At 38.2% G+C, this 25206-nt stretch overlaps 2 protein-coding genes across 5 annotated transcripts in view; one reads left to right on the top strand and one right to left on the bottom strand.

Annotated features, from left to right (window-relative positions):
• cenpp (centromere protein P) overlaps nt 1–25206 on the top strand; it is a 75329-nt gene that overhangs the window by 2090 nt on the left and 48033 nt on the right. For all 4 annotated transcript variants that reach the window (XM_026306604.2, XM_026306607.1, XM_026306605.1 and 1 more), the window contains exons 3-6: nt 121–272; nt 506–594; nt 3077–3165; nt 7233–7329. In XM_026306604.2, the coding sequence (XP_026162389.1) occupies nt 121–272; nt 506–594; nt 3077–3165; nt 7233–7329 (427 nt within the window). The remainder of the gene's footprint in view (nt 1–120; nt 273–505; nt 595–3076; nt 3166–7232; nt 7330–25206) is intronic.
• Nucleotides 9622–16770, bottom strand: ogna (osteoglycin, paralog a). The gene is made up of 6 exons (XM_026306609.2): nt 16503–16770; nt 12890–12953; nt 12451–12615; nt 11953–12155; nt 11622–11714; nt 9622–11545 (listed from the first exon to the last, which is right to left on the bottom strand). The coding sequence occupies exons 1-6, from the start codon at nt 16656–16658 to the stop codon at nt 11375–11377; spliced, it is 852 nt and encodes a 283-aa protein (XP_026162394.1). The 5' UTR covers nt 16659–16770; the 3' UTR covers nt 9622–11374.

The following is a 25206-nucleotide window of genomic DNA, read 5'->3' as shown; positions in this document are numbered from 1 at the left end:
TGAATGTAGTTTTTACCTTAAATTTGCTTTTAATTACACAGGGTGGTGCAGTAAAATGTGGGTAACGGCAAATACGTATGCTGAGTTGTTTTGACAATAGTCTGTTACTCATTTCCACAGGTTGTATTTGTGTGGACAGAGACAAGGAGAAGGGACAAAGGTGCTATCCAAGCTGAAGGAGGAGGTGGAGAAGCTGGAGGAGGATCTGAAGCGGCAGACGGAGCTCAATCACATCAGTCTGGACTGCTGCACAAGAAAGACTCTGCAAAGCAGTATGAAGACCCATCTGTCTGAATAGAATAGATAGTGTTCACTGTTTTGTGATATTTTATAAATTAGCTATATTACATTATGTGCAGGTTAACAGACCAAAATTATATGGATATTCGTTTGTTGCAGCTCTAACTTTTCAGATGTATAGTGTATAGGAAATACGTTTTGTGATGCCAAATCGGCCTGTAGTGGTGTGATAATGTATTTATTATTGTCTGTGTTTCTGTACTAGGTGGCAGAAAGTTGGTCCAGCAGCTCTGTATGTCAGGTCACTGCTCTAAACTGTTCTTCCAAGTTGAGTTCCAGCTCTCTGAGGTCAGGGTGAGTCATTTTATTGTTCATCTGACAGAGGGTCACTCAACATTACAGGCACTATTGTTGGATTTAGACCTCTGTACATAAAGGCAAGGCAAATTTATTTGTATAGCACCATTCATACACTACGCAATTCAAAGTGCTTTAAAGTCATTAAAACAATCACACATTTGTTTTATTTTTGCAAAAGATTTTGTCTATGCTTTTCTTCAAACAAATGTTGATGGTGCAACTTAGATTAATTTACACTGTTGAAGATGGTTATAGTATATAACTGTATATATAACTGTTATCACAGTGCTGCCAGCAGAGGGTGACAGAGGGCCACACTCAGTGGTTCCCAGATGACGATTACACAGAATTTTGTAGCTGATCAGACCTCATCATCATCTGTCAGACACACTAAACACTACAAATAAAAATCAATCTCAGGTTTTAAGTGTCATCAAATCAGATCTAAGACCAAGCTGCCTCAGAGGAAACAATGACAATTGGTATTAAGCTAATTCATGCTGCTGGCAGCAATAACCTTTTTGCACAAATGTCATCATTTAAAAGTTTAAATGTGTTTTGTATTTTCTGATCAGTCTCATTAAGGGACAGCAGTTCATAGAGTGAGTTGTTGCCAGTTTTCATTTTTCATGCACAAGAAATATATCCACAACTCTTCTTCAGGAAGAGCTAGGGATTCTTGGATTTTTTTTTTTTTTTTTTATTCTAGTGCTGATGTGACGCTTGAATGTCAGTAATAATACTAAAATGATTGACCATCATCAATCCATAGCTTACTTCAAGAAATATATAAAAGTTTTATACAAACCCTGTATAAAACCCCTGTACTTAACCAGAAAATATTGAAGTTCAGTATACATGATTGTTCCACAAGGGTGGTGCTTTGACATCAGCCAACAATGTAAATGTAAAGTCAGCAGTGGTTGTAATTCTACTATAGAGAGGCTCTGCTTTATTGTAATCTGTAAACCTGCTTGATCCATCTGTTTTCTGGTTTTAATTCTAACTGGACTGATAACCAGACCAGAGGTTTCATTGAATCACTGCCCAGGCTGGCTCATGGAGTACAATTAAAAGCATAGTTTTTCTTCTGATGTTTTAGCTTGTATTGAAAAAGTCATTAAATATTTGGCTGAGTAATTTGGAACCAGGGACATTTTGTAAACACACACATCTAACACTTCAATAGGATTTGATCAACATTTAAATTTTGCATTGCAACATAATTTTGGCTAGTACACTACCTGCTAAAGGTTTGTATACACTTGACCATTGAATTGAATGTGTCCAAACCTTTGAGTGGTAGTGTATGTCTTACAAAAACCTTAAAAGCTTTAGTGTTAGTGTCAAAATCAATTGCAGATATGATTTTTGGTTCCCTAAATATGAATCACTTTTCTCTTTAACATGGAGATAGATGCTTATAAGATATCTATTAATATTCTGGGGAAACTTGTGTGTTTTATTTCTTCTTGAGAATACAATTTCAAAATGATATGAACATCAACTGTGTGTTAGCTTTGAATTAAGACATTAAAAAGGGGAGACCTGGTTCTGTGCACAGTTTAAATAATACATCTGTCAACCTTTCTTTGTAATGTGCATCTCTTTTGTATAATATGTAAACTAACAGAAAAGTAAAACCCACAGTTTGTTGCTTTAGTTGCAATTATGGTATGTCTTGGAAAAATTTCTTGTTGAACAGAAGTTGATGCAGCAGTTGTGTGCAGCTTCCTGAAATGTACTCATTCCTGATATTACCATGTTTGGTACTATTGTGCCTGTGCAGTGACTAAAACTAGAACCTGTACTGTATGTGGAGATGCTGCACCGACATGCTGGAACATGAAACAAGGTTGATATCGGACGTAAGACTGATACAGATGTTCTAGTTACTGAGCAGCTGTTTGAAGCTTGTCTCTTCCTGCTCAGTCACACTCTGTGGCCTTCTTTTCTCATTGGCAGATCATGCAGATAATCAGGGCTTGTTTTAAAGAAATGTAATTCAATAGAACCTTATTTTTAATCACAGCCCTCCTCCTCATTTATCATTTGGCTTTTCCCTATGTTTTAATCAAACTACAGAAAGCTGTTGAGTTTCTTTCTTTTTGTCTCATACACTATGTATGAGTGTACATACTGAACTAGTGCACCCCAGTAAATAATTGATGGCATAGATTTGTGATAAATAAAGAAATCCTGCTTGTTTTCATTTAGTCAAGTCAGCATGTGACTGGTTATGTTTGTTGGTATCATTAAAGTTTTGTGATGGCCATCACCTGTCATATAAGGCAGTGGTAAAATCTGACACCTCATTCATGACTGAAGTGACCTTTCTAACTGCTAAAGAGAAATTACAGAGCGACACAGAATTAAATTAAATTAATATCGTCACTGTAGATGAATCTGGATAACTGTAAAGTACCCTGAGTGACACAATGTTTTCTTACTAATTGATGGTGTGTTTGTCCTGCAGGAGGGTGACAGATCTGAGAGAAGCATCACTGATCTTAATGTGGTGCTGGATGCCACTGATCTGCAGAGGTTCAGCAGCTTCCTGTCAGGGTAAGAAGTAACATTGCAGATTTATGTTTAACTGACCTGAAAAAAAAATCGGTCTCCTTTGTAAACGTTGGAGTTGTCATGTATATCTAGAATGAAAGGAAACCTTTTCTGAGTAATCCAAACTTTAAAATGCAGATTTTGTTTGCTCAGGCTTAGAAAATGCTTTGATATACATTAATCAGTCAAATGACTGGTGTAAAAATGTATCTGTCAATCAAGAGTTGATCAGTGATGATGGTGGACTTCAAACAGGAAATGCATGTTTGCAATTGTCAGTTGTGATCTGTGGAAGCAACCACATTGAAATGAAAAGTAGTTTAGAGCTGGCGACATTATGTGTCTCAGGGAGATGCTGTGATGTGGTATTGTTTACATATGGAGAGAACGCTCCATGCTTTAGGGCTGTCTCCTGTGGCATTCATTTTGTTGTACAGCTCTAAAGACATGGAACACATGAAAAAAAGTAGAAACTCTTTATCATTTATTTATTATTACTCTTTATTCTCTCACCTCCACACCCATGGCCAATCACTGTGGTCCACCTGTCCTATATTTACACTGCTTAGTCCAACTCTAAACTTAAATATGAAATATTATTCCTGTCAGGATGAAGTGATCTGTTTAGTTTAACCCAAGTGTTTATTGAAGCAGTAGCACAGCTGAACCTCCTCACACATTGACTTTTCTTACTCTGTCCACTCACAAACAACGGGTCTTTCTCATAGCAGACTGTCAAATACTGGCGTAATTCATTACATTCATAGCTGTATTCCACTTAGGTGTGCTGCTCCATTGGCACACCTACCTGTGAATGGAGTGTTGCCATTAATATTAGTTACACCTGTTTTCCTGCTCTGAGTGTGGATGTGTGTGCGTCTGGTCTGTTGAGGTTTACTCTGACATCGGGAGCTTAGTTACTAATATTTTCTTACCAGGTGCTTATTACACTGCAGGACAAAATGTTAATTTTTGTAAGTTAGCCAGTAGCAGGTGATCTTTCATCAGAAAATTTAATTTCTGTTTAATCTAACAAAACATCAGACATCAAATCTTTTCACACCACACCCGCACAGTTCTGATCGAGAATTTACGCCTGGATTCCCTGACTGTTGCTGTTTTGTCTGGAATGTTCAGTCTTATGGAGAAATACTTACAATTAAATTTTGGCAAGACAGAACACTTTATATCTACGAAGTGCTAGGCTTTCCCACACCACTGCCACCTTCATCAGTTTAGGTTATTATTTTCAATCTTGAGGCAGTTGCCCTGAGCATTACAGCACTTGCTGCTACAAGATCTAAGTGATGCTTTCTCTCGGTTGTGGGATATAGTCTAAATGTGTTGTTTGTGTTTATGTTATTGCCTGTCCTTACAGTATAACTATAGTTTACCAGAAAGCATGTGCTCTGACTGTGAATCAGCACCACAGAACACAAGTCTGATTTGCTCTATATCTGTGGCCAGACCACATCTGGATTGTATGGTCCAGTCTACAGAATCTGGCAAACAACAGATGGAAAAATACTGGAGATAATGATTCTGACACACTGCTGCCTTCTCAGTCTGTGTATGTAAGAGAGATAGTTTTACAATTCAAATCAGACTGATAAAATTTGTTAAATCAAGCTAGTCTGTACTGGTAAATGCAGACGGTGGGTATTTTGTTGTTTATATTTAGCCAAGACATCGTTCCCACGTCTGTCCTCCTGTTTCACTGAAGAGGTTTTTTAAATTTCTCAGGCTGTGCAATGACAGCAGCATGTTAGTTTAGATTCAGTCCTCTGTCAGTGTCACAGCAGTTGTAATCAGTCACAGTTCTATGTGGACAGAGGATCTGGGTTCACAGTCAGCAAGAATCACTGTAGTTACAAGTCACGCCTGAAGAAGAAAAAAAAAAAAACCTAGAAGATTCTTCATATCTAAGTGATGTGCTTAATCTGTGAGCTGCTGCAAGACGTGTAGACAGCTAATGCAAACCAGTTTAATGGTGTACGTTTTCATGCTAAATTAACTCTTGGAGCCCAAAAGTCAGCAAGTGACTGTGATGTGGAAATACTGCTGAAGCAGTGCATTGTAGGGTGGACAAAGGAGTCTGGATGATGTCAAACTGTCCTTTTGAAATTTTGCCATGAAAACAGTGCTGCTCTTGTCATATGTGGATTCAAGCCAGCTGACCCATGAACCATTTTTACTCCCTTTCTGGAGTTGAACTAACACTGATCACACACACTGGGGGGGTTTCTAAAGTGCAGTTTGTGTTTCCAGATCCACACCAGACTGATAGTGTGAAACCGAAACTGCTTAAGTCAGGACAGCAGTGGGGAGATATGAGCAAAGCCTAAGACTTTCAAGGAGCCTTACTTTCAAGACAGCCATATACCCAGTATACAGCCTGTATTTTCTAATCCAGTTTTTTTTTTTTTTTGGGGTGAGAAAAAGAATGAGGTGGGGATCTTTCTGTGCCTGGGTAAGAAAGGTTGCAACAGAAAAATCACCACAAAAATGGTGAAAGGTATGGATGTGTTGGACACAGCTGTATAGATTTAGTCGACAAAGATAACCCTTAAACTTATTTATTCAATAAACATGACAGATGTTAAATTCTGTCAGCATGTACCACCACAGTTTCAGTGTTGACTAAAATGTTATTGCAACTATTTGATCCATAACCATCTGTCAGAATTCAAAAGACAAAGTTTGTGCATTGGACTGCAGCTGGGGTATTCCCAGAATGCACTGCTACTTTGATCTGTTTCTGCCTGTTATTACCATGAAGTTGAAGAAACTAGCAGGCTGAGATAAACAGGTAATCATGGTTCTAAACCAAAGGCAGTTAGGAACTGGGCATTTCAGTGGAACAGGATGTTTCGTGAATGAAATGATGGTTGTGTTCAGTGATATGTTTGTTCGAAAGGATTTTTTTTTTTTAATAAACAGGCATAATGTCTCTAGCACTTTGTTATAGATTGAATTTTATATTAATTTTTTACAGCCTACACTCAATAACTCAGAATGAAATGTTTGAAATTGTTTAAAAATATAAACGGTGTTTGTTTATATTTTGATCTTCTTTCCACTTTTTCCTGCAAACAGATTTTACAGTTTAATACACAATTATGTAATCAGGGATCAGTCTCTCTTTTTCTGTCTTCTTGGTAGCACTCCATTATATGGGAGGGTGCTGCCATGTTTCCATTAGCTGTGTGTGGAATAACAGTCATCTGGAAACTTCACCCAGCTGCCGTCTAGCCCTGGGCCCCCATGGAAAACTGTGGAAAGCCTTTAAGAGACTGTCCCAGCCTCACTTAGAGTGAACCAGACCAAAACAAAGACTTTGGGTGTTTTTTTGTTTTTGTTTTTTTTTGTTTGTTTTGGGGGTTTTTTTGCTATTTCCCTTGTGATATACAGCATTCCATGGATGTACCTTTTTGTAACCTATTCCATCCTTTCCTCTTGTGCCACCAGCTGGTTGTAAATTTGTCCAGTTTGCTAATGACTGAAACCATGTAAAACCAATGGCATTTGCATCTACTTCAGGTGTAGCTTGTTTTTATTGAAAATTAGGGAATGATGGCATGCTATAACACTAAACTATGAGCACCAGTCTGTTGCAACAACATTATACTTGCTAAATACCAGCGTCTTAGCATGTTCACAATGACGGTGTCAACATGCTGGTGTTTTTGTTTACCACAAGGTATAGCAGTATACCTTCTCAGACCCAGTTAGTGAAGTAGACTCTATTCACTCTGTACATTTATCAAAATTTTCTGGCCACAGCTGACACCTCTGGCTATTCATAGTGCTGATGCATTACATTTAATAGCACCCTCTGGTATTTCAGTCTTTTAAATCATCAACTTTGACAGGGCAGAACTAATAAATTGCCTGTTGTCATATCTTTACTTTTGACTTTAATTGGACAGCAGACAGTGAAGAGGTGATAGGGAAACGAGGAGAGAGACTGGGGTGTGACATCACAGATACTTGACTTGCACTGTAGCCATCCATCCATCTTCTTCTGCTTAATTCGGCTAATTTTAAAGATGTGTGCAATGCTATTTCAGAGTGGAGGAGAGCAGGGATCTTCTTCTGTTCTTCAGGACTCTAAGGACTTTCTCAGACAGATGTAATGACCGATGCAGAACCTTCCAACACTTTCAGGTAGGTGAAGACACAACCATACCAAAACAGACTTCAAAACCAAAACACCACCTGCTTTCCATGGTGTTTAACTGTTTGTGCTTATTGACACATGACGGATAACTAACTAGGTTCCAGTAAAAATGACTGACTGGATTTGGTGGGGTTTGACCTTTCCACCTACACAATGTAATGCCACTGTCACATTTTTCCCTTGGTTAATGTTTTGCCAAAATTACTATTGGCAAAACCTGATGCAAGATTGTATTTTCGCCTAAACAGATTTCCAGTTTCTGTTTATTGTTTGTAAGTCCAAACATGATCTATCCGAAATTCCTTCAGTGTGAGCTCAGACAGGCATAAAATAGCAGCTTCATGTTGTAATCAGTCTTTAACCTCGTGTTGAACCCTGCTGGGTTTCACCCTGATCCACCCATGAAGGAGCCTTGTTGTCTTGTCCAGCTGACGATCAGAAAGTCAGATCTGGAGGTCTGGGTTTGTCTTTGAAGCCCATGGAGGCTTCAGATTTTGCAACAGGTAAGATGTATGTACCCTCTGTACTGTATACTTCAGTTAGATTGATACATATGATCCAATAGCTAGCTTAGATAGGTGGGTGCCGATAGATATATAGATTAATCAATATGATAGATACAGATACTCTAGATATGTGTCATGGCAAAAAAAAAAAAATCAAACAAGTCCAGACATTGAGTCACATTGGAGGTGTGTGTTAGAAACCCTTGTAACACACTCATTTTATTTGCTATTTACTAGAAGCATCTGCCTGTTTAGTTAAAAGATGGTTGTCTCTTCTGTGTTGGCTATGAAGATTAAAAGATTCCTCCAAAATAAGGCCAATTTGAACACATAGCTAAGTTGATAAACTACATAGGTTCACAAGCAGTAAATTGTCAAATAGTAAAGCATGCTCCAGAAACAGTATGGAACCTATTCTCCCGTTTGCTTTGAGAATGTAAAGTTTTGCCAAGTTGGCTGTGCTCAAAGGGCATTAACCCACAGTTTCCATACTGATCTATGTGCTCTAAACTCTTATTTTGCTTTACTTGTGTTTTCTTCAGTGATATTGTGGAAAAATGTAATTCCCATTGTAACTGTTCTGCTGCAGAGTTGGCTGTGCCTGGTATACTGACATCCATGCTATAGTATAAAGACACAGGCATGAACATGTACTTAAAAGTAAACAAATGAAAACACAAAACAAAGAGTAGGCATACAGAATCTTAACATTTTTGTTCCTGGTCGATCATGACATTAGCCAGCCAGTTACTCTGGGACTTGGCTGTCTAACACTTACAAACCGCAGACATTTACTAGCATGTGCCCAATCACTGATTGGTGTTTCTTCATTCTGGACATATTAATGTTAACTCTCTAACTGTGCATACACACACACAAACTCTGCAGTGCGCCAAGGGGAGTGGTGTAATGCAATTGTTGTTGTTCAGGCAGTGTGGCTAGAGGATATAAATTAAACAAAGGTAAATTGGTAAATCCACACTTTGTGAAGACCAACATTTTAACTATATTAGCTAGAGCTTTGATCAGACACAGTTTCTGAATTACTCTATATGTTTGACATTTCTTAGTATTTGTTGGTTGATATACAGTGTACACTGATGTCAGCACTTGGGGTTGTGCCAGATTGCAGTGGTAATTAATGGACTTAATAGATTGTCTTAATCATCCTCTGCCATTATTAGTATCTTGTACTGTTTCTTTCAGTTGAAGTCTGTGGGGTGTTTAAGTTGTATGTGTGTGGGCTTGACTCTGATGACAGAAGTAACTGTCTGTTTGCGGTTGTGAACTACACTCAAAGGTGTAGTTCAGTGTTATCTGTGGTGGATATATTTGTAGGTGCCACTGTTACCTTGTCCATCAAAAATGTAATTAAACATGAGGGTTCCAGGGTTACCATGTAGATTGTCTGGCATGGGCTGTTGGTGTTTTCTCTTTTGGTGGAGTTTGTTTAATCAAAGATAAAATTGAGAAAGCTGAAAAAACAAATCTTCTGCTTCTCATAAACTGCAGATGCACACTGAACTACAATCACCCCTCTCCCTCAGTGAATGAAAGAATGTAAACACAGTTGCTACAAGGCAGTAGTCTTTTCTTCAGTACTGGGCCATGACAAACCTCCTTCTGTTATTGTTCATATCAGAAAATGAATAAATATAACCCCTGTGCAAAGTATATTGCTAGGGCCTGATCTGGTCTATCACTGTTCAGTCTCCCCTTGCCCCTTGGAGCAGGAACATTCTGTTAAAGCAAAGAATTTAATATGCGTTTTAATTAAAAAAAGGTTTAACTTTATTACAATATCTTATAAACATAGCCATGTTACATACACACCTTCCTGTACACCCCTATCCTATTCACATCAGTAATAATTTTTAAAGTAAGTTTTTGTTACTGGAAGGGAAGCTTCAGATACACAAGCAAGACATTTTAAAGGCAGACAGAGGATTGAGGGGTACTTTTCACATTACTATAGTTCATAGATACATTGTTCCCCAGGTCACTTCCACTGGAACATATAAATTAAAAAACAAAGTGAAGTGAAGTCACAAAACACTTAAGAAATCCTGCAGCTGGACAGGTCTGCATGGCCATTGTCCTTTATAGCGTGGCATTAGTAACAGAAAAACTAAAATTGAAATTAATTCACAAAATGGTTGAACAACAGTGTTGTGTTCATTATGAATATTTTTTTCTAGAAATAACAGTGAGAAAAGTATTTATAGACTATTATTTTAAGACAACCGTTTATCAGATGTCTGAGTCAGCTAGGATAATAGTCTGACTAGCAAGAAATCTCAAAACGTGATTAAACATCAACATGCAGGTATCAAGTATTTCTTTCGTATGACTGAGATAACTTCAATCCTGTTTGGAAGATACTGTAGCATCTTCCTGCCTTCTGTGAGCATTCAGTTATAATAGTATGTCAGACAAAACTTCAGTTGTAATTGTAAGAATTTTTGCAATGTTTTTGTTTCAGAGCTAGCCTAAAAACTCACGTTTTTTTTACACCATTAGCCTGAAAATTTGATTCTGCAACGCCATTAATGCACATGTAGACAGCACTTTTCACATGTTCTTCGAGCAATGACTATCCAGATAATGCCAGTTGACCCCCAGTGAGCAAGGTGAAAGACTAGAAAAATCATGTGCGTCCATTATAAGTTTCTTTTGGGCATTTGTGTATATTTTACTTGTGGTATTATGAAACATTTTGTTGTTAATGTAAAATCTTGTCATTATAGGTTTTACTGTCCAAGATACATGTTTAGGTCAGAAAAAGCAGCTGTCTATAAGGTTGCAGTAATACCTTAATTTAAAATCTTAACAAAAGGCTTCTGTTTTAAAATAAATTCCACAAAGTGTGATAACATTGACCTGTTTTAAACTAATAGTTACAGATAATTACTGGTAATTACTTTGCTTCAGATATCTGTTGGTCCAGTGTCACCAGCAGTTTGTGAAGTTTCTTTAATCTGGGCAATACAGCATCAGGTCAAAATGAAACAATAGATTGGACTGTCATTATAGAGGTGTTGATGCCTCTCTACTCATTCAAGGGATTACATCAGTTCTATGTCAAGTGTGGAAAAGACATTCGGAAAGCATCTCACCTATAGTATCTTTGGTTCAAGTCATGGTCAGAGAGACTAGTTTGTCTGAAGCATATTTAGCACTGCATACACATTCTTTAGTGGTTTTGCACCAATGCATGTGACGGACTCTCAGCAACTCTTACAAGCACCTTCCTATAAATGTTGGTACTCCATCAGACAGTAGAGCTGATGAAGGCCAGAGTAGAGAAACTTCAATTCTACACCTTCAGTACAGTGCATAGTTTATTTTGACCTGACAGTGACACAAGCTGTTTGTAGGTTTGCTGAAATAAAAACATTGACCCCTCACCCCCACTATGGGACCAGTGCCCCCAAGATCCAGATCATCATGGTAATCCCCCCAGGACTGTGTTGTGTGAAAACTGCTCCGTCAGCAACAAAGGGGCTACAGTAAATCTTCTGCCTCTTCAGCGGTACTTTCCAACAGGCAGTATCTTCATACAGGTGAAGATATCAGGGTACTTGGACAACACCACAGGGTTTCCATCCATCCGGACCTCACTAAGGTTTAGTCGTAGGTAGTAGGTGTCATTGGACCTGCAGAAGGTGTCTTTGTTGACCTCAGTGATGTTGTTGTTCTGCAGAAAATGCAAATAATTCAAGATTATAAAGAGTGAACAGAATTTTAGTTGTGTAGCAGTAGAAGATACAGACCTGTAGATGTAAGATCCGAACACTCTCTGGGATGTGTGGAATGGCTTCAAGCTCATTGTCGGCCAGGAATAAGTTGACCAGCTTGGTCAGTTTCTGTTGGGGGAAATGAATTCACATCATAGAGACTGGGAATAGCAAATAAGTTATCAGTTATGTGAATTGTATTAGAAATTATGCTTTTTGTGATTTCTTTCTGAGAGCAAAATGACAATACAACAACCTGAAGTGCTGCCATAGTATACTGTTATAGATAGTTCTGGTCATTTTAATAAATGCTTTGAATCTTTAGATCAATACAATATAAATGTTTAGGAATGGCAATGATGTGTACCTTGAAGGCATTTGCTTTGATGCCCTTAGTTTTGAGGAGGTTGTGGTTGGCATTGAAGGATGTGAGTTTGGCAGGAAGCATAGGAAGTTTGACCAGTCTGTTATCAGCCAGAGACAATTCTTCCAGCAAGGTTAACTTAGAGAATGCCCCATCTTCAATCTCTGAGATCAGGTTCCCTGTGAGGTCAATCCTCTTCAGAGTCACTGTTGACAGAGAGAAAAAAATTATCAAAGTTTTGGATGTCTGTTTCTTTTGTTTTGCCACGTTACTAATGTTGCACCATAAATTTCGCCTTCTTTTGTCCCTCGAATATTACTGTCCTTCTGCAGATAAATGCAGTCCACTACAATTATTTCCTTCAATATGCTGGTTGTTAAATGCCAAACATAGACCAGAAATTCAGCTAAACTGAGCTGAATCAGACAAATGACTTGGACAGCGTGGCCAACGACAAACATGCGATCAACAGGTTGTAATAATAAAAGCTTTCTGACTTACCAATGTCAGAAAAGTCTTTGGTACTGATCTTTTTAATTTTGTTGAAGCGTGCATAAAGGTAGGCTGTCTCTTTAGGCAGCGTGGGAACCATGGTCATGTCTGGACTGACCTCCTCACAGTACACTGAGCCAGTCAGACACACGCACAGTAGACAGGTGGGCAGGTCTGCAACACAGTCCCCATGCAAAAATAAGACTTTATTGCAACAGATTTTATGAACCACGTAACAGTTGTATGGCTTAAGTCCATGCCCCAAGTCCACCGCTACCCTGATTGACTTGTTTTTTAACAATTAGAGTTTGTCTTTCAGTGTCTTTCCCACACTTACAAACCATGAACATAACATAAGTACCAGTGTGGCCAATGGTTTTAAACCTTCAGATAGATTTTCTTGTGTATGTGGCCAGGTGCTGATGAGGTAACCTCATGCTTCTCTTACCAGTGGCATCTCCTTCCACTGGGATTGGACTGTCATCAGGTTCATCAGCAGGAGGCAGCGCCCTCTGCAGGAGAAAACACGGCCTGTTCATATACCGGCCAGCTCATTGGTTAGAGTGAAACATTGACATGGCCAGGGTTAGGTCAATTTTGGAAAAAATTTTACACGTTGTACTGTACATTCTTAGTAGAAATAACGATGTATAAATATCTTAACTGCACTGTGCCCAACTCGGACAGCAGGCTTGTTAGCACGTAAGTGGTAAATACAAAGTTAACTGCTCTTCAGCCACTATATTTAGACAAATAGCTTAACTTTTTTTGCTGCATTGCTTTGGCCACAACCTTTGCATATTTTTCCTCATGATGCCAACACAGTGGTCAGCCTGAAATAAATAAGGGCACTGCAATTTGTGACACAGTTTTGTTGTCTGTTTGAAAAGAGACTTTGTTTAGCACCTTTATTATCAACCATCTGACATAGATTTCTAAGATACACTGTCTGTAATAAATTCTGTACTTGACTACTTGCCTCAACCTTAACTGGGACAGTGTGTACAATTTTAATTACTTGTCAGCTGGAGTTTTGGAAATAAAGCTGTAGTGCTGTCATAAAATTTTTGTGTAGCTATGGATTATTTTAGTCTTTCATAAGTTTTAGTTATTGCATATTCTATCTATTCTATCATTCCTTCGCTTAATCAAGTAATTGAATAAGAAATTATTTTTCTTTATTGAAGAGCAATAAATATACTAAAGTAAAAAGGGGCCAGATATCCACAGCAACTTTCTTCCTATCCACAACTGTCTTATCAGCATCATCCTTGCCAAACTTGTGTACTGGGCTTTCAGTTTCAGATATCCAACATGTCTGCCATCCAATAATATTTATTTTCTAATAACTTTATTTTACTCCTTTACTTTTATTGTTTATGCATATACTCACTGCACATTTGTAGAAATCACATCATTAAGGATATCTGAATTTTTGTCTTTGACTATGAATTCTTTGACTACCATTGTAATATGAATGAAGCTCATGGTTTCACAAATTGACTGCAGTATTTTGATTTCTGTAATTATATTGTTTATATAATTTATATAATAAGTTATAAGTTTATATAATTATAGTTTATATAAATATTGTTTATATTCCAATTTTGTTTAAAAGAATTTGCATCACCAATTTTTACTTTGAGTTTCTTGAGGAATCAAATACAGCCCAAGTTTTGTGCATTCTCATTTCCTGACCACAGACGCCTGTAGACTTTCAGAGGTTGTCGTAAATTTCATCCTTCAGTCTGAACAGAGTCTGTGTTTGCCTCCTGGCAAGTCCAGATCTTTAAACTGTGGTGCCTAGGTGAGTTCGATCTTCTGTAATCCATTAGACTCCGATACTCATAAATCTGACATTAGTGTGCAGGCTTAGCACTGCAAAGCATCTTTGCAAACATTCAACCAGAGAGAATGAGACTGTTTTACCAGCAAACTACCTGCTGGTGAAAACTGGATGTCTGAGGAGTGTATTTACACCTGTGGCTTGTTTACTTTGTTCCAAATCAGGGTGCTAAAAAGATCCATTGTTGCATTTTTATTTTGGGTTGTTTGTGTTTACAGGGTAACAGTCCCACGCGGCCCAAAGTTGTAAACAAATATCATGCACGAACAAACTGTTCCCATATTGGTCAGAAATTTTATTCAAAAGATGGCGGTAATGCACCACACGTTGTTTGCCAAGCGCCATATAAAGAATAAGAAGTTGTTTACCTGGGAAAAACTAACTTGTAGCATCAGGAGTGTGTCTGGCTAGTTTGTTTGGTTGTTTCCCTGGCTAATGTACCAGTGTTCACTAAATGAACAAAGCAAAAAAAAAAAAAAACAACTTTCTTCTATTTCTTCTTCTTTTGTTTTGGTTGATGATTGGCAATCTGGAATCCATTACTGCCCCCTCTGTTGGAGTGTGAACCACAGTTATAAGTCTGTTGTCCTAGTTGCTGTGTTGATTATGGTCACACTGCAAATAAACTGCTACAGGGCTTGAATGGAAGCATGCCGAGACCACCCTTTCTTGGCGATCTTGGCCCGCTTGTTTTATTCTGAATCCAAGCACAATTGCTGTGTTCACATATGCCCAAACGAACCGATCTTTGGGGTTAAACGCTCCCTGTTTCGGAACAACTGCCCAGGTGTGAATACATCCTGAATCACCAGTGGTCTGATGCTTGTTTAGTTTATCCTTCATCTCTGAAGTCTGGATTAAGTTCCCTCCAGTGGCTGTAACCAATCAAAGTATCCCTGAGTAAAATCCAAACTCAACCCACTCTAACTGAATGGACCTCAAACCAATTCCACATTGTGAATTATCAAAAAGTCATCATTATTGACCTGGCATAAATGGCTTATGTTAATAGCAGGAGGGCATTAGGGCTGTCTCTGTAGGCTTTTACACAGGAGGATGAAAAACAGCTGCTCCCAAATTAGGTTTTTACCCATTAAACTGAAGTAAATTTTATAGCCATATTCTCTCTCATGTCTTTCTTCCCCTCTCATTTTCTGAGATGTTTGTGGGTTTTTCACATCCTGTAAGTGTTTCCCAAAGGATGAACCAAACCAGAATTCGGTTTTGGGTTGGTTTTCAAAATATTTCATAAAGGGTTTAATGTGGTTAGTTGAGGGTTACGTGGTCAATTCATGGTTTGGTTTGTCTAGAGTGTGAACAGGTTAGACACAGCAAAGTGTTTGTGCATGTGTGTGTTTACATTTTATATATATATATATATATATATATATATATATATTATATGGCAGTGAGGACATTAAGTGAAAGTGAGGACAGACATCAAAGTGCTGTGTGGGGGGGTTAAGACTTGGTTTAAGGATTAAGATTCAAACTAGTCTTAGGTTAGCTCAGGGTAAAGGTTGGAGCTGGGCATTGTCATGGTTAATGGTTATGGTCTAGGGAATAGATTAAGTCATTGATTGTCCTCACAGCCATAGCTGTAGACATGTTTGTGTTAAACTGAACTAAATTAATTATCTTACAGAAATGCAGTTAAAAAATAAAACAAATTTAACTGAATAAACCATGAAGTAGATTAAGTTTTAAAATACTGTGGCTGCTTTATTGCTCAAATATTGCCAACAACGAAGCACGACCTCAGTCTTCCTTTGGGAATAGTAAAGTGTTGTCTTACCTCATATAATATTTTCTCAGCCACCCTGTTGGCATAAATATCTTATAAGAGAACATCTGTCACATTTGTTTCGATTTACTGTAATACAAAGACCACATTGTCTTTTTCAACCCAATTTAAAGTTCAGGGTTGCATATCTGACCACCTCAATAAATGACTTTGAGTTACAGTGATAATTACTTAATCTGACAATTGACATAAATCTGTCTTCTGAAGCCCGGCTGCAGGTGAACTGCATTAACAAATTACTGATCAGAAATATTTACTTACTGACATTGGACTGCTTGTAGGAAAAAAAATGATTTAAGCTTAAACAAACTTTAATTATTAATTTTACTGCACTTAGTATATTTTAAATAAATATCAATTATTGAAGAAAACATTTTTGGCAGACATGCATGATGTAAATAAAGTTCTTACCCTAGCCCTTCTTAATTTCAAATGGTCACTGAAGTATCCGTTCAGCTGTTTGCCAGGTACAGATCCCGGTATCAGATGTGACCCCTGGTCAAACCTCCAGGCTGATGCTGCCATCAGCCACGGCACCAGCACGCAGGTGAATAACAGAGCCTTCATGCCTCTCCAAAGCAGTGTAATGGTGACACACTAACTTGCCTTAAAGCCTGAGTTTGGGTCAGCAGCTGCTCTCAGCTACAAGCCCCTGTTGGGTTGTGTCAGATGACTGTATTTAAAGGCTGAACCAGTAGCTTCCAGCAGACTCTTAAAGCAGAATTTATAGAGTAGAGCACTTAACTCTTCCCTGACCACCCACCACACATCTGCTCTGAGAGGAAAAGACAGACACAGACAGAATGTACAGATACAAAAAAGTCACATATGGAAAAAGACTAAAATGTTTTTTTCTGTTAAATGCCCCTTAAATGTGTGCAGAAAAAAATATGCACAGCAAAACTGCAGAGAAAGCAGAAAACTGAATGTTGACAACCACAGTATGAGTGTTTTTTTGTCAGAAGGGAACATATGTGGTCTCTGCCTGACCACTCAGTAATGACTGTTAATAACCAACCTTTCTTTCATTAGGCTCAGTGAGTGTTTTTTGTTCTACACTGGCTCTGTTTTTCTCTCATCCATTGGTCAGACAACACATTTAGCAGCACTGGACTGATTATAGGCTGCACTTTCTGTAATTACTTTGGACTGACCAGTAGTTAAATCTGTTCTGTACGACTCCCCCTTAGAGTGACTGGTGATTCAGGTAAGGGTTGATGTTGCTCACTGCCTCCATTTCTTGTAAAATATCAACCAGTGAAGCTTGTTTGGGGAAAAAAATGAGGAAAAAATGAGGACAGTGCATCTGAATTTAACATCCATTCATACAGATATAGATAAAACAAAAATACAGAGACTGTGTGTTACTGGACAAGTTTTATGCCAGTAATCTAATTTGCATGGGTCCCATGGGTCTGCATAAAGTCTGGAGCAACGTGTTGGGCAATACTAACCATATATATAATTAATATGCTAGAATATTTTGTGATGCCTGGATTTTTTAAATACATAAACACCATATCATGAATTGAATCACCTCAAAAAAAAGAAGCATCGTTCAGTCCCTAGTGGACACCTTTCTAATGGGTCCAACATGCAATGTACAGCAATCCTATTCTGAGGTCTGCTTGCCTTTATAGTATTTGTCACCCTTCTGTCAGCAGTCAACAGTTCTTTACTGTGGTTGTGAAGTAATATGAACAGGTACTATATATCTTGTAGTTTTCTTGACTAGATGTTTTTCAGTGACTGGCCATTAGAAGCTTTCAGGATTGCCTGTGTGGACTGACTCATGTTTTTATTATTCATAAAGCTTTGTTTGTATGGTTGAATGAATGTGAGTTTCTGCCATGAGATGATCTAAACCAACACAGGACTCTTTGTGAGTTGTGACACTGGAGACAGGACAGTGCCCCGAGCAGGAGTTTCTGGTTTCCTTACAACCTCCTTCCTGAGGTTGAGGTGTCTTGAATGAGAATGTTGTTCAGAAAATCACATGCTTCTTATCTTTGTGCTTTTCAAAATCCTATTTTCTCTTCTGCTTTGTGATATGTCAGATTGATTAAGTTGTCTTGTAGTACAACTTCACAGGTAGAGCAACACACCTGCAGTGTCAAGATTTGACTATGCAGTCTTCTACCATGCCAGGTACAGAATGACACAATCTGTGTAGAGATTTGTCATTTGCAGTGTTTTAGCGCCATTTATGTCACATACACTTGGGCCTTTAGTTCTTGTAAACAGCCATGTACAAAGACTGATGTTTCATCAACTTAACTTCCCGAGAGTTTAAAATTTCCATGGCTGGACACTGCATATTTGCTCAATAATAAGGCGAATTCTCATCCATGTCAATAGGATGCCGGTAGGCAGGAATTGTCGGTGGGGTGGGTGAATAGCCAGCGCTCTCCACCTTCAATACCACGACTGAGGTGAGACCCTTGAGCAAGGTACCGAACCCCCAACTGCTCCCCGGGCGCCGCAGCAATGACTGCCCACTGCTCCGTGTGTGGGTTAAATGCAGAGCACAAATTCCGAGTATGGGTCACCATACTTGGCCACAAAGTCGCTTTCACTTCACTTCACTTCACTTCACTTCGGTTTCTTGATTTCTTGTAGGTTTTTTCTCACAGTACTTTTTATAGCCATTAATTGTATTTTAATATGAGCATTTTATATGAAACTCATACAAATTTGCCTGAAAATATGGCTGGGCAATATGGAAAAAAAAAAATCTAATCACAATGTTTTTCAATCAATATCGATATATATCACAATATAAGCCAAAGCACTATTTCAGTCAAGCTTTTAAAAATTGAAAATGGCAAACATAGTACATTGTACAACTATATTTCTGTATTCTTTGGTCCCTTCCAAATAAATGAATTAGTGCAGCAGTTGTCACATATTTTAAGGGACCATCAACATTTTGCTCAAGGCCTGGAAATGCAAAATCTTGCATTTTAATATGCTCCAGAGGATGGCACTGCTTTAGGTGGTAAAAAAGGTTAGTATTACCTGTTTTTAGTGGAACATTTGTATATTCTTGTCAAATATCTGTGTTTTGCAGTGCATTCTGTGCTTCTTGTTGGACTAAATATCTAAATTACCTCTAGGCTACCGGACTGTGTCTGTTTGGGTGTTTTCATTGTTAACGCTGATACTTGAGTTGTCGTAAACATTTTCTATTCTTTTCAACTTCTCTTTAATCTGGCTCCCACTCCTGACATATTTGCTTACGCAGCGACAGCAGCCCAAACATTTGCATATGAGCTTGCTGCTGGCTGCTCCTCCACGCTCTATGCTATGTGCATCAACCCAACTGACAGCAACGTTACTGACATGTTCTAACTCACTTCCAGCCATATCACAACAACAATGTCACAATGGCGGAATGAGTTGTTAGATCAAAGTTATTTCAAGTCTGTGATAACTAAAGTCTGTCTTATAGTCCTGCTGCATGATTGACTGGAAGACCTCTCCATTTCGAATAAAATATGGCCGACTCTTATCATCGAGATTGACCTTAATCTTGCCGCGATGCAACATGAAATTCGATATTTGGCACAGCCCTACCTGAAAATGGCTAAATATTATGGGGATGCGAAGTCTGATGGGACCTTCTTTGAAACATTTACCAGTGATGGTAAAGATTCATAACAACTATTCATTTATTTTAAAGCAACTCAAATGGTACTTCCACACCTTTCCACCGTCAGGATGGTCATGTTCTTTGTCTAACCATATCTGTACCCATGCTGTGATTGGTCTCCTTCAGAGAGAGACCAATCGCAAGTTTTTCAAGATTGAGAGTGGGCTACACTATTACTGCCTTTCAGGAGAGACTGTCTGTCCCCTCTCACTTTCACTGTGCTGTGTAACAGGTGTAAACACTTTGGATTTCCAACATGATCAAACAGCAGAATGTATAAACTTGTCTTCGAGTATAAGCAAACAAAATGGTGGCCCCAGATGTCATATCTTTTAGGGTTTCATGGGGCATTGCGAGTGTGTTAGTGTGTGAAAAATGCTTCTCTCATCTTGGCTCTGATGATGAGTGCTGCTATTAAACAGTGAATTGGCCTCCTTCAGGTTAAGAGTAAGTTGCTGATCCAAGTCTAGGAATTCAAGTGACTATATAAGTCATCTTAAATATATAGTAATTAACTTCATTAGAAAATACTCCCAATGATTGTAGAAAAGGTGAACAGGTTCTCAGAGGTCTCAGTGAACTCTAACAAGAACAATGATCCCTGCAAGATGTTGAGAACAATTTTGGACAAGCCATATGTCATCTGTTTATCGATTTAATCACTGCATGTTTATGGTTTAATTTGTATCAGACATTGGTTGTTGGAAGAGTTATGAAGTGCTGTGCAAACAATAAGTAATCAATAAATAACTGCTAATATGATAAACGCACAATTACTGGAAAATGGCAAAAAAAAAAAAAAAACAACCAAAAAAACAAAACAAAACAAAGAAAGTATGGCAAAAGTTTCCAAAGCAGAAAGGTCAAGAGATTCTCAGTAATAAAATAAAATACACTCAGTATTTAGCAGCTGTTGAGGACCAGCTGTTCTTGGCTTGATTTCAGCATTGGTTGTCAAGTCAGAAAGATGTTGGTCTTCCCCAGAGCACTTCTTAAGAATTGCTTTTTTTTTTTGAAGGGGGAAGTTGTCCCTAGACGTGGTGAAAAACGACAGTACTTTTCTATAACCAAGCAGAGAAAGAGCAGAGACTGAAGTTTAACAGCAAAACAGCTAAATAGAAAACATGTGACTATTTCAGCCTTCAAGTGGAGAGGCAAAAAGGGGGCCCAGATATAAACATTCAAGGAACATGAGCCCACACTGTTACAGGTGTGTTAGCAATTATGTACACCTTTAAACTTTTATGACTCTGGGAAGAGAGCCAGCAACTGGAGAATGTTTTTACTGTCCCTAATTTCCTATACCGGAGTTTGGGCTATCATGGTGGTTTTCACTGTATTCCATATATGGGAAAAGCCACCCACAACACCACACTAAACACACATTACTCCTGTCATGTTGACTCACCTGACTCACCTTTTTGAAGGTTGGCACTTGAGAACCCTCCTCGTTTGTAATCTGTATCTTAATACAGTTCTGACACAGTACTAACATGAACAGAAAACACTATGGCCAATATCAGTGATAAAATTACTCTTGATACCAGGATGTAAATACACCAAGCGAGAGCTGTTAAAATAACCATAAACGATATCAAAAATGAATCTAATTTCATGAAATCTTAAGGATTATAATGTAATTTTTTTCAAGTACTTGAAGGTCCACTGAGACTTAAAACTATAACTGTAAAATTAAATTGCTCCTCACCAGCCTTTGCTGCTCACAAACCATTTTGTTACTGATTCCTAGTAGTGACAAACCTCCAATCACGTTAAGTAAATTTGGCAATCCAGTGATGCTCTGCTTACTGCTACACAAAGCTCAGATTCCTACGAAATTAAAATCATAGTAATGCAATACAAAGATAAAATCATAATGTCACAAAAACACATTCTTCCTTCTGGATTTTGCCCCATTTTCTGTGTCCTACTCTCTGCTAAAGCCCACTGTCTATTCAGTCTGGCAGCTGCTGTTCTGGACTTTCAGCTGCCGAGATGTCCCCTATGGATGGGTGGCTGAAATCAATACAAGTGGTTTGAAAAATGCTTCTTTTAGCTCTGACTTGGTGGCAAAAATCATTCAAATATGTGGGATAACCAACTCACAAGTATCCACATTGCACTGTGAAGAGCAGCGAGATTCACTGCATATAATTTTCAGACTTTACTCACATAACAGTTTTCAATATATCAGATGTGTGAGTACTGTATAATTCACATTAGTTTCAACAACCAGTGACATCTAGCATGACATACCACAAACCACTCAGCCCACAGTCCAGTCCAGAAATCCAGACTCTAAGTGCTCACACTGTAATTAACTGACATTTTTCTCTTGGATCACTTTATTATGCACTACATATGCATTCTTGTAGTAGAAAGTAAGAGATTAGGAAAGCGTGTGTGCAACATTAACTGCTGGATTATATCAGTGTTTGTGTTTCATTTAGACACTTTTCTGCTTTAGCCAATTTTTATTTACAAGTATATGTTAGAGGGCTTTGCAGTTTGTATATAAATACAGTATACTCTCAATAACTTCCACACAAAAATCATGCCATAAAAAATATTTTTGTGTAGGTCTGAAGGTTTCGGTGCTAAAAGGCTATTTTTCAGCAAACTAGCAAAACAATTTAACTTGTTCCAGACTGCTGTAATTCTTGAGGTTGCCTGCTCCAAACCTACTACACATTCAAACACAGTCATTAAAATGGTAAACTATTTTCTGACTTATTTTTAGTGACAGCTGGTGTTTTCAGTGACAGGTGTACGCAAGTGATATGTAAGGGCAGACTGAAGCCAGCCTAGACCAAACAACATACATCAATGAGTTTACTCCACACCCAGACCATCCATCTGACTGCCAGTTTTGACACAGTGGACCACCTGGCTAAGCACTAAACTGACTTGGTCTGCATGGGTCTGGCTGCCAACTGACATGATGTATTAACCCACCACTGAGAATGTGTGTTTTGGTCGTGACATAGCAACTTGCCAGGCCTAGGCTGCTGCCAGGAGCTGCAGACCTGACAGTGAGGGTTTTATTTTTGCTCAGCGACTTATGTAATGAGAGTTGCATGTTTTTCGAATTAAACTATTGCTTGTATTAGGCTTCATATAAAACTAAAATAAGAATTAGATCTACAGCAAATAATCAACCAACTCTTTCTTTCCTAACCTCTTATAGCTTTACAAAACTACATGGGTTTCCAACCATGGTTTTTAATTATTCTCACTTTAAATTTGTGCATACAAGCCTGAGTGAAAAAGGAAGATCTTAAAATACAGAGAACATACAAATCTTAACATAAATTGTCACATAATATCATATTTGATGTTATGTAGCAGAATTCACCTCATTTGTTAATCCAACCTCAAACACATAACCTGACTGACAACAGAGGTATAACAATATGATGCATGTAGGGCTGTGTGGGGCAATTTTTGCACCAATTTTTTTAGTTTTCTCTTGTTGACAAAATCGACACTGGCAACACTATGACTTTCACCCAGAAACAGATGTGGGTCTTTGACATCTGTTTTCAGTACAATGTCTAAGCCCCAATTTCTACCAATATACAGACAACTAACTTTGCATTATGTTATCTGAACCTCCCACCTGTTCGCCTCCTATTTCTGCTCTGCACTGGCCATCAAACTAAATCACACACATGCAAAGTGAATTTTAATGTCAGGAAAATGACAAATTGTTGTAGAGCTAAATAACATGTCCATATGATGTTTGTGGCAGCAAATTATTATGGCCAACAATTACATGTATGGGACCATAGTAATTATGACAAGAGCAAAGGAAGACTCGTCATATATCACATAGAATGACAAAAGTTAATTTTAGGAGAAAGTTTGGGTGGGCCAGAAAACACAAAGCATTAAGAAGAAGAAACCAATGCTTAATTTCTGTTTTATTCATTGTCTGTTCAACAATTTAACATGTTTATTATTGTAATAATTATAATGAAAGTGAATTTAACCCAAATCCGTCTTTCTAAAACTAACCAAGTAGTTTTACCTCCTAAACCTAACTGACGTGTTGCATTTATGGTTGTTTGCGTGATGAAGTCTGCTATAGTGAGTGGTTGTATGCAGTGTATGATCATAAAGGTCTGGTAAGCATGCCAGTGGAAGGGTCATATAGGTCTGTTTTAAGGTTAGGTATAAGGACGAAAGATGTACAATATTTTGCCATTTAGTTTGCAGGATGTAGACCTTTTAAGCTTTGAGCCAATGACCCAATGTCTCAGAACAGGATTTGGCTGGAGATCATTGAAAACTGTGCTGGACATATCTGTGACTTCCAGAAGTGAGTCTAGACAGATTGATGTGGAATATATGTACTCTGTACATTCAGCATGTGCTGGCTGGATATAAACCTCCGTGCAGGCTAACTATTCTGTCTTTTTATTTACTGTAGAAGCAAGCCTTTTTCCTTATGCCAAACCTTGGTCAAAATACTGGCATTGGGCCTTGGAATTTAGTCCCAGGGGAACTGAGGATAACCTGATAGTTAAAACAGAACATCTGCAGCCTCCACAGGGAGACCACCACTTTGGATTTGGAAACAACAGGTTAGTTTTAATTTCTGTAACTTTGTCATTTTTTCCTAGAGCTCAGGAGTTAAAGGGGAGACTTTTTTTTGTATACTTAAATAGCCTCTTCCAAATCATAGCTACATTGAATTTTTACAGTTTGCTGTGTTGATGTACTTTGTATCACTGTGAAGCCGTTCAAGATTATTGTAGAGCTTCTGCTGTAATCGCTTGCATGTCTGACTATTTTTCCTGTTGTCAGAGCCGGATACAGAGCAGATGTGCCACTGTCTGATGACTGATAAATTGCTCTTAGTAATCTAGGTGCAGGAATTGATGTTCTCCTGAATGGAGCATGCTTTCAAGTTTGATGTAACAGCGATCCCATCCAAGAGTGATGCCCTTTAAGTTTCAAAAAACATACACAAGCGAAACTAAATGTGAATGTGTGCTCTTTCCTGTTTTGTTTTTAGTACATGCTCAGTCCAAGATACTCATTTGTCTTCAGGAATATTAGACTCTGTCCAAGTCAAAAGGAGGCCCAGCAGTCTCAGGGTAGAGATTAAGTTCTGTTCTCCTCTGGTTTGTTATGGGTTTATTTCCATCAGACCTCACCAAGAGCCATTGACTTCAGCTGTTGTGAATTAAACAGGCTCTTTGGTTCATGTCATGTTGTTGACATCTCAGGGTCTGCCATCTGTGCATAGCTGCTTACTGTTTATTGTAAAGAGCCATTTTTAGTTCTATAAGCCAGGAAGCTCATTCATCAGCATGAGGTTTATTGTCAGCTATATACTCCAAAACACCTCTGCACCCAGGTGGAGGGTCTTCCAATACGTTTAAAGCAATGATGGGAAGCGTTCTGTTTATTAGACCCTAAAAGACCTTGGGTTTTTAGATATTTTAGTCCAAATTC

The sequence above is a fragment of the Mastacembelus armatus genome, chromosome 5 (genome assembly GCF_900324485.2).
Source record: "Mastacembelus armatus chromosome 5, fMasArm1.2, whole genome shotgun sequence".
NCBI lineage: Eukaryota > Metazoa > Chordata > Actinopteri > Synbranchiformes > Mastacembelidae > Mastacembelus > Mastacembelus armatus.
Note: the sequence above shows the minus strand (reverse complement) of the source record. Positions and strands in the feature narration are given on the sequence as shown.